At 56.1% G+C, this 10,130-nt stretch overlaps 1 protein-coding gene across 3 annotated transcripts in view; it reads left to right on the plus strand.

The window, feature by feature from the left end:
* Positions 1 to 9,047, plus strand: part of AUTS2 (activator of transcription and developmental regulator AUTS2) — a 1,175,598-nt gene extending 1,166,551 nt beyond the window's left edge. For all 3 annotated transcript variants that reach the window (XM_066382453.1, XM_066382455.1, XM_066382454.1), the window contains exons 16-19: positions 30 to 107; positions 1,797 to 1,880; positions 3,037 to 3,259; positions 5,818 to 9,047. In XM_066382453.1, the coding sequence (XP_066238550.1) occupies positions 30 to 107; positions 1,797 to 1,880; positions 3,037 to 3,259; positions 5,818 to 7,066 (1,634 nt within the window). In that variant the 3' untranslated portion in view covers positions 7,067 to 9,047. The remainder of the gene's footprint in view (positions 1 to 29; positions 108 to 1,796; positions 1,881 to 3,036; positions 3,260 to 5,817) is intronic.
* Positions 9,048 to 10,130: the final 1,083 nt, after the last annotated feature.

The following is a 10,130-nucleotide window of genomic DNA, read 5'->3' on the forward strand; positions in this document are numbered from 1 at the left end:
AAATCATTCTGTTCTGTCTGACTTCATAGGTGCTGCACACCCAACCGGAACCCCTTTTGGGCCGCCTCCTCATCACAGCAACTTCCTCAACCCTGCTGCCCACCTAGGTGAGTTGCCCATAGTGACGGGAAGTGACATGTGTATTTCAGAAAAGCCTTATGTTTCCTGCGCCCCTGCTGCACTTCCTGGCGAGTTGGCCATAGTCTTAGATACCTCGCTTAACTACGTAGGGAGGTGGCAGTGATCTTGGAGAAGCCTGAATGGGTGCCATCCATCTGGGGGATTTCAGCGCCTCTGATAGCACGTTCTTTTTTTTGTTGTTGTATTTTTTTTTTTTTTCTGAAGCTGGAAACGGGGAGAGACAGTCAGACAGACTCCCGCATGCACCCGACCAGGATCCACCCCGGCACGCCCACCAGGGGGCGACGCTCTGCCCACCAGGGGGTGATGCTCTGCCCCTCCGGAGCGTCGCTCTTCCGCGACCAGAGCCACTCTAGTGCCTGGGGCAGAGGCCAAGGAGCCATCCCCAGCGCCCGGGCCATCTTTGCTCCAATGGAGCCTCAGCTGCGGGAGGGGAAGAGAGAGATAGAGAGGAAGGAGGGGGGGGGGGGTGGAGAAGCAAATGGGCGCTTCTCCTATGTGCCCTGGCCGGGAATCGAACCCGGGTCCCCCGCACGCCAGGCCAACGCTCTACCGCTGAGCCAACCGGCCAGGGCAGATAGCACGTTCTTAAGGAGCAGTTCTGTGCTCGGCCGTGGTTCTGTCCGGAGGTACCGACGTGCACCGGGCAGAGCCATGCCTGCTACCTCAGGGAGCCTACGCCTACAGCAGTCCGTGCTGCCCATTGGCAGACGAGGGTGGACTCCCGCCCCACGCCTGCAGGCACCTCCTGGAGGTGGGAAGAAAGACAGGAGGATGTTATGATGAGTCATTACCCAGTCTTTGTTCATCACTTCACATTTCACTGCCTTATTAGTATGTCTGCCTAGTAAAGGTGCCTGCTTGCTTCGGGGCTTGAATTTGATGTTTTCTGCAAGTGTACAGGCAGATGCTGGCAGTGGGTGCCCGGCCACAGGGTGTGTCATACGGGAGCCTTCAGCATTTCCTCTTAGATTTATCTGAAGATATCATCTCATTTCTGTCCGGCTAGAGCCTCCAGAGCACATTCCCCAAAAAGGGGAGACAAGCGGGGGCATCTTGGAATGTGTGGCTGGAGTCACCTCCCTCAACCCAGCAAGGGAAATGGGGCAAAACGCACAGTTCTAGAAAATAGCACGTGTAGATAATGTATTGCGTTAACCCAGGGCCTCATGTCAGGTGCAGCGCAAACCTTCTGCATGAGCTGGTGGGAGAAGCGGGACAGAGCGGGTCTGAGCTATGGAGGCACGGTCCCACGCGGCTGTCCCCAGCTCCCGGGCAGCTCTCCCCAGCCCCCGGGCGGCTGTCCCCAGCTCCCGGGCGGCTCTCCCCAGCTCCCGGGCGGCTCTCCCCAGCTCCCGGGCGGCTCTCCACTGCCCCCGGGCGGCTCTCCCCAGCTCCCAGGCGGCTCTCCCCAGCCCCCGGGCGGCTCTCCCCTGCCCCTGGGCGGCTCTCCCCAGCTCCCGGGCGGCTCTCCCCTGCCCCCGGGCGGCTCTCCCCTGCCCCCGGGCGGCTCTCCCCAGCTCCCGGGCGGCTCTCCCCTGCCCCCGGGCGGCTCTCCCCAGCTCCCGGGCGGCTCTCCCCTGCCCCTGGGCGGCTCTCCGCTGCTCCCGCGGGCGAGCCCTGCATTGTGTTCTGCTCTCCCCTCTCTTCCGCAGAGCCTTTCAATCGGCCGTCCACCTTCACTGGGCTCGCAGCGGTCGGAGGCAATGCCTTCGGGGGACTTGGAAATCCTTCCGTTAGTGAGTACCTCTCGCTTTTTAAAATCCGCCTCGGACTGTTTTTTATCTCCTCTGATCTGTCTGTGGCTCAAGACCTTTCCAGATGAAAAGGAACTCCGCTCTTGGGAAACACATGGAGGTTTTATCGTTGCAGAAGCAGGCCTACACAGTGGAGTTAGGTGGCAGTGTTCTTTTGTAGCAAAACCAGCCATTGAAGGGAAGTCCAGGGTTTACCATTCTGTCCCTGAGGTTCCGGAAAGGGGATGTAGTTAGTTGAACTCCAGAGAGAGTTCCCTTAAATTCATAGTTCCATCCACATTCCTTCTCGGCTGCCCCAGACTATAGCTGCCACTCCCGTGAGAGGTGAGAACGACACGGAAGTTTCACCTCGCCTTTGGCATGCTGGGATGGGAGCAGCTCGGTGAGGCCAGCAGGGAAACGCCGGGCTCAGGACAGTGAAGAGCCGGCGACATTTTTTTTGCTCCATAACGGGAGTTTGGGATAGTTTTCTACTTTTACAAAGTCCGTCTCAAATAGGAAAGGGCTTGCAACACCTGCTCCCATTCTACACAGTGTTCAGTCATTGAGCATCGTGCACTCAACCCGTTTTCTTTCCTGCCACCCGCCTGTCTGTCCCCGGGCGCAGGGACCTAGCGTGCGGCGTCAGCAGCCGTCACAGCTCTGTCTAGCACGGAGACCTTACGCGTCTGTTTAGGTCAAGGTCTCCGGCCGCACCGGCTTGCTCCAGTGTGGGGGGAGCAGCAGTCCTGGGAGTGGGGCTGCGGTCAGTAGTGGGCAACCCTGCGTCCCACTCCGAGTTGTCACCAGTCTCAGGCGCACCGTCAGAACCTCCCCTTCTGCATGCTTGGCACTCCTGCATGCACAGCTCTGTTTAAGTAGCTAATCTTGGTACCTGTTTGGTCCCTTCCGTTTTTAATCTTCCCCCTCCTACCCCTTTGCCTTTGGTTAAAAAAAAAAAAAAAAGCTGTGAGCTGCCTGTCCCGTGTAGGCCAAGTTCCTCTAATGAATTTGTTAATCTCCTTTCCTTTTCCAGCTCCCAATAATATGTATTCCTTTTAACTCTGAATGCTGTTAAAAGTTTTTTGGTAAGTACCTTCATTACAGCAGGTGATAGAATCTCTCTGAAACCTTTTTGTTCTCCACTTCGCCATTTCAGCACCCAACTCCATGTTCGGCCACAAGGATGGCCCCAGTGTGCAGAGCTTTAGCAACCCTCACGAGCCCTGGAACCGGCTGCACCGAACGCCTCCGTCGTTCCCGACCCCTCCGCCCTGGCTGAAGCCGGGGGAGCTGGAGCGCAGCGCGTCCGCTGCAGCTCATGACAGAGATAGAGATGTAGATAAACGAGACGCGTCCGTTAGTAAAGATGACAAAGAAAGGTACGGAACGAAGCCGCTCTCGAGTCCCCCGCCCCGCCCGCCCCCCTGGGGGAGCCCGCTCCGGTGCCAGGTTCCAGCTGTCCACCCGCTCCGGTGCCAGGTTCCAGCCGTCCACCCGCTCCGGTGCCAGGTTCCAGCCGTCCACCCGCCCCATCCCGATCCCGGCCTTGTGCTTCTGCGGGCCCCCAGCTTCCTGCCACGCCCGCCCGGCCCGCCCACGCAGCGCCCCGAGCGCACGCCCTCCGGCCCCTAGGGCCTCGTGCCCACAGCCCGTACCCGTAGCAGAGCGAGGATCCTCCTGACTGAGAAGCAGGCAGACGTGCAGACCCTCCGAAGGCCCCGTGAGCACTAGTGTCTCCAGGTAGAAGTCTGTCTGGAAGAGATAGCGAGCTGGAGCTTCGGACCAAACGCACACAGCATGCATCAGCACCACGCTCACGTCCAGTTGTGCAGCCCATTAAATCATCCACAGGCTTTTCTCCCTTCCCTCCCTCCCTCCCTCTCCTTCCCTCGCCTCTCGCCTCTCTCTCTTTCTCTCTCTCTCTTTTTGTTTTCTTTTAGACAGTCATGTTTACATTGCCTCATCATATTTTTCTGAAATTTTGTTCAAACTCAAATCCTGGGCTCTCACAGACGACTAATGAAATTTCGCTGATGGGGACTGAGAGACAATGTCGACACGCGTTGTTGGTGTGGGTTCATTTCACCGGCGGATAATTAATTTTACTAACCATTTGTATCTCTGGACGTGGTCACCCACGCCTAACGAAGGAAGTACCCATAAAGGGGAAGACGTCTTACGGTATTTCTGTGTTCAGAAGACTGTCGTTGGCGTTCTTGACAGCACCTCCCTTTCTGTCCTGCTTTCTTCAGGCTGTTTTCTCTTTGAACAAACTGATAAGCAAGGAGTACACACAAGCTATGCTTGATAGGAAATGCCTAATACCAACCTCCTTTCAGTAGTTAAGACTCAAATACGATCCAGATCTTTCCTTTTTCTCTTCACTGTGTATGTATCGCACGTCCAGGGGTCGTCAAACGTTTTATAAAAACTGACCAAAAGTGGGCGGTTTTTATAAAAAGTTTGACGACCCCTGCGAGTGATTTGAAAAAAAATTCAACTTTGCCGACTCTCAACGTGGCAGATTAGTAGAGATTCATTATGGGCTGTCGTGCTAACTTGAGTTCTTTCTTATAAAAGAAAAAAAGATGAGTTGTCCTTCGAGGCAGGTTGATAATAAAAACCTCTTCCCAGTGGCAGAGCCCTTTGTAGCCTTCAGCTCTGAGCTGGGAACTCCCCCAGGGAGGCACGTCCCTGTGCCCCTGTCGGGCGCCAGACCAGGAGGGAGCGCTGCTCACACCTCGTCAGCGGGGCTGTGACAGCCTGTGGCGGAACCCCCTTCCCATTGTTCTTGATGGTGGCAAAGTGGCCTCTTGGGTTAAAGTCAGGACACCTGGTAAAATACACTCTTCTTTCATCTTACCTTTTAAAGACAGATGCTCTTCTTTCTAGCCCCTGCATGCGGGCTAGAAACAAACTCTGTAGGGGAAACCTCAGGTCCCCCACCGTGGCCACCCCGCCCTCTGAGCCTTGGCATCGCAGAGCCTACGCAGCACCCTGCTGGACCCCTCACCCTCCCTGCATCTGTGTGGGGCCGCCCCTCAGACTTGCTGGACTCTTCGTCGTCCCTCTTCGAGTTTGGGGGGTGGGTCCTCACTGTCGTTTCATTGCTTTGCATTCTCTGCCCACCCCCACCCGAGACAGGTCTCTCAAATTCTTCCACATTTTCACTCGTGGATGCTCTTAAAGTTGTTCTCGTTTTCCCGAGGAGGTCCTGTGTCTAGGGACCCGCTCTCCCTGCTGGCTCTCTCCCACCTTCTCATCAGACGTTAGTGTTCTTATCCTTCCCAAAGCAGAAGCACATTGTGCAACCCAGATGCTCTGGCGCTGTGTGGCTGCCTTTCAGCGGCCCGCACGTGCCGCATCTCGGAGATGGCTCCGTCTCCGTGTCTTTCACTCTGAAACCGGCTGTTTGTCCCGGCGCCCGGTGAGAGAAGTGCCCGGCATAGTCACATGAGACTCTTCCCCCCACCCTGGCTCTCTTTGACAAAGTCGGACCAAAGATCCCATCCTACTTGCGTTTGGGGTCTTCAGCCTTGAGTCTCCGCCCTGACCGATCCCAAGGCCCCGGTCAGGATGGGCAGCGTGGCCGTGTCACCAATGCGTGGGCCAGCTTGGGCCACCTGGGCTTTCCGGAAGCTCCTCCCCTGTGGTCTTGACCGAGGCACGTGGCTCTTCAACACAGAGAACGGAGTCTGCCCCGGGGCTGCCCGCTCACCCACGTCCCTAGCACTTGTCCCCCACAAAGCTTCCTCTGCAGTCTGGGTCCGTGAGGTCGGGGCGACCGGCTTTGCCACGCGCAGGGCACGTCTGCGGCCCCGTGACCGTAGGAGCCGGCCCGAGCCCGTCCTCTTCACACCACCATTTCATCGGCAGCCCCTGGCCTGGCCGACGGAGCCGTTTTCACCTGCTTCCTGTCTCCCTCTCTCCCCCTCAGGGACAACGTCGAGAAAAGACACTCCAGCCACCCTTCACCAGCTCCTGTCCTCCCGGTGAGCACCCTGGGACACGCACGCAGCTCCGCCGAACAGATCAGGGGTCACTTGAACGCCGAGGCTCGCGAGAAAGACAAACCCAAAGAGAGGGAGAGGGACCCCTCGGAGTCCCGCAAGGACCCGGCCGCCGAGGAGCACAAGGCGAAGGAGGGCCACCCGCCCGAGAAGGACGGCCACGGCCACGAGGGGCGCGCCGCGGGCGAGGAGGGCAAGCAGCTGGCCCGGGGGCCCTCGCCCTACGTGCGGGCCCCCGTCCTGGAGAGCGCCCGGCCCAACAGCACCTCGAGCCGCGAGGCCGAGCCGCGCAAGGGCGAGCCCGCCTACGAGAGCGCCAAGAAGGGCTCGGAGGTCAAGGTGAAGGAGGAGCGCAAGGAAGACCACGAGCTCGCCCCCGAGGGCCCCCCGACACACCGCTCCGCGGAGCCGCCTCCCCCCAGCTCCTCGGCCGGCGTGCACCCGGGGCCCCTGGCCTCCGTGCCCATGACGGTGGGGGTGCCGGGCATTCACCCCATGAACAGCATCAGCAGCCTGGACAGGACTCGCATGATGACCCCCTTCATGGGCATCAGCCCCATCCCGGGCGGAGAGCGGTTCCCGTACCCCTCTTTCCACTGGGACCCCATCCGGGACCCTCTGAGGGACCCCTACCGAGAACTGGACATGCACCGGAGAGACCCGCTGGGCAGGGACTTCCTGCTGAGGAACGACCCTCTCCACCGTCTCTCGACGCCCCGGCTGTACGAAGCTGACCGCTCCTTCAGGGACAGGGAGCCTCATGACTATAACCACCACCACCATCACCACCACCACCCTCTGTCCGTGGACCCGCGGCGGGAGCACGAGAGAGGGGGCCACCTGGACGAGCGGGAGCGCCTGCACATGCTCAGAGAGGACTACGAGCACACGCGGCTCCATCCTGTGCACCCGGCCTCCCTCGACGGACATCTCCCCCACCCCGGCCTCATCACCCCGGGGCTCCCCAGCATGCACTACCCCAGAATCAGCCCCACCGCCGGGCACCAGAACGGACTCCTCAACAAGACCCCTCCGACGGCGGCGCTGAGCGCGCCTCCCCCGCTCATCTCCACGCTGGGGGGCCGCCCCGTCTCCCCCAGGAGGACTACCCCTCTGTCCACGGAGATGAGGGAGAGGCCGCCTTCCCACACGCTCAAGGATATAGAGGCTCGATAAGGAGAGCACGGGCCACAGGAGAGGAAGGAGAACCCTCACTCCGACGCAACACGATGCCAGACTTTAGGAAGGGAGAGAGCAGAGGACTCCCGCATCTGTGACGCAGACTGGGGGCGGCCAGAGGCCCCCAACTCTTCCCTTGTAAACAATGTATAGACTCAGTGCAGGTTTTGAAATGTTTTTTGTATATTCTATGTTGAGATTTTTCAGATCTTTAGCCGAGTCCCATGTTCTCATGTGTCCCACCTTTTTTGGTTTCTCGTATAAAACTTTTTTGATTTTGAACCAAAACAGCGAAGATGACAACACACACACCGATGTGGTGTTAACTGGGGAGAAAACAGACAGACAGACAGCAGTCCACACAGTCCACCGCCGTGCGAAGCTCTTTCGGATGGGAAGGGAAGGCCGTGTACATAGTTCTGTAAAAAGAGATTGCTTCGTGAGCTAAGGGTTCACATATGCAAAAAGGGTAAGACGAAAGCTTTACTTTGTACAAATGTAAATAGGTAAAGATTAAGTAACATAATACATTAATACTTCTTAAAATGTGCTATTTGCAGACTTAATATCAGAGAACGCAGTCGGCTACAGCTGTGTTCCCATGTATTGTTATAGACAGCTAAACCCTTCAACTATGCAATGAATGTTCGGGCTTTTCACAAAAGCCCGCCTAACTCAAAGGAGCCTTTTCAGATCCATTTACAACATACTTAAGGTCATATTTTCCCTGAACAAGCACTTAACGTGATACGACTCTGTTTTCCTTGCTCATTTTTTATTTGTTTGTTTGTTTTCAAATGGGAGAAACATTCTATTCTGCAAATTGGACCCCAGGCTGAAACTTCGCCTCTGAAGTTGCTGCCTGTGGGCTCCGGGGGGCTGGGGTCAGGGGGGAGCACAGCCCCGGGAAGGTCAGAGGACACGAGCATCCAGTGCCAGGGAGGACAGCAGTTGTCAGATGCCAAAACCAGGGGACACCCAACAGGCTGCCCGTGCCACCATCCGGCACGGGCTCTCCCGCGCGCCTCACGGGGAAGCTGTGCGTGTTTCTTTTCTTAGTGTGTCCTCATTTCTATCTGTACACACTCCCTGGTTCCGTGATGAGATGTAATGACACCCAAACAGATCCTGAGCGAAAGCTTCGCGTTTTCTCAGATGATGGATGTGTTTTCACCGCATTCGATTACCGACAGAGGGAAGGTGCACGCTTCCTAACGGAACTCATTGTATTCCAGTGGGTGACAGAGTCTGGGCGTAGCTGTCCCAGGTCCGCCTCGTGAGCCGCAGCAGGTCACAGGAGGTGGCAGGTGGCCGAGACAAAGTCTTGTGCGTGTGCGTGCGTTTTTAAGTTTGCATCAACCTTAACGTCTCTTCATAATACTTTTATAATAACATTAAGCCTCTTGTCTACATATTTGGAGAGAATATGACTTTACTAGCAGAGAGATACAATATATCTTGTCTACTGGACTGTAAAATATATGTATGAAATAAAATTAGTTCCATTTGGTCTTCTAGTATATTAAAGTGCTATCTGACGTTGTTATCCTGTTTTTGGAAGAAGAGGAAAAAAAGAAGTTAACTACAGACCATTGTTTCTAATAAGCAGAGATCTATTTTAGTAGTAAACTGAAGGTTTAGTTGTGAGCTTCCGATTTTTGTGAACTCCAGATGTTGTGCAGTGTTTTCTTTTTTCGTTTGTTTTCTTTGTTTTTGTTTTTGTTTTTTAAAAGACAACAACTAAAAAGGAAAAAAAATCCAAGGAAATATGTACACTGGAACTGTAGTGGTAGCTTTCAGTATTGTAAAGAGATTGTTCTATACAGACCTTTTTGCTGTTTATCCTGTATGTAATAAAGTCCTTTCTAGACCTTATGTGAACAGAAAAGTGAAGCGACTGAATTTTCAGCATGTTCTCATCGGCGGAGCCTTCTTGTGTAATGTAAACTGTGCCATGTTATTAAAAAATGTGAACTAAGCTTCCAGCTGCCTGTTTGTGTGAGAGGGCCATCGTGACCTCTGGGCGGGAGCCGCACTCGCCAGCCTGCCTCTGGACACAGCTCCGAGTCCAGCCGAGGGAGTGCGGAAGGCGGGTCCGCAGCCGCTGACCCACCAGGTGGCTTCCGTGGACATCCGGGCCCCAGCCAGTCAGTTGTAGACCGTTTTTTTTGTTTTGTACATTCTAAACAAAACATTGTATGTCGTGGGAAGGTCCTTTTGGATTTGTAGATGACGTGTGTGTAGTGTAGGCCAGGTTAGCGCGTGCCCCTTGGGTCTCGGGCCTATTTCAAACCTCTGCGTGTGCTGTCTGTGCACTGGCGACGGATCTGATTTCGGGCCTTTGACAAGTCCTTGCTGCCGGTCCCTCCGCATTTCTTTCTTTTTTTTTTCTTTTTTTCTTTTCTTCTGAAGCTGGAAACACGGAGAGACAGTCAGACAGACTCCCGCATGCGCCCGACCGGGATCCACCCGGCACACCCACCAGGGGCGATGCTCTGCCCCTATGGGGCGTCGCCCTGCGGCGACCAGAGCCACTCTAGCGCCTGGGGCAGAGGCCAAGGAGCCATCCCCAGCGCCCGGGCCATCTTTGCTCCGATGGAGCCTTGGCTGCGGGAGGGGAAGAGAGAGACAGAGAGGAAGGAAGTGGGGGGGGGTGGAGAAGCAAATGGGCGCTTCTCCTGTGTGCCCTGGCCGGGAATCGAACCCGGGTCCCCCGCACGCCAGGCCGACGCTCTACCGCTGAGCCAACCGGCCAGGGCCCCCTCCGCATTTCATTCACTCTGTGGACCCAGCCGGGTTTTTTAAGGACATGGCCCGTCCCTCATCAGTATGCAGACTTCTGCCTGGTTCTTGAAAATCTGTTTTGTGTTTGCAAGATGTCAAGGTGGTTCAATTCAACTGTGTCAGCCTGATGCAACTTCTGTTTGTATCTGACTGGAGAAAACAAAGGAAGCAGTCCAGGGTGGCTGCCGAGTGGGCCCTAGAAACGGAAATGACTAGACGCCCAGGAGCTCTGGACTTGTGGCGGGAGGGGGCGTGTGTGGGGCGTGGGGCTCCCCCG

Source organism: Saccopteryx leptura, chromosome 4 (assembly GCF_036850995.1).
Source record: "Saccopteryx leptura isolate mSacLep1 chromosome 4, mSacLep1_pri_phased_curated, whole genome shotgun sequence".
NCBI classification, from domain to species: domain Eukaryota; kingdom Metazoa; phylum Chordata; class Mammalia; order Chiroptera; family Emballonuridae; genus Saccopteryx; species Saccopteryx leptura.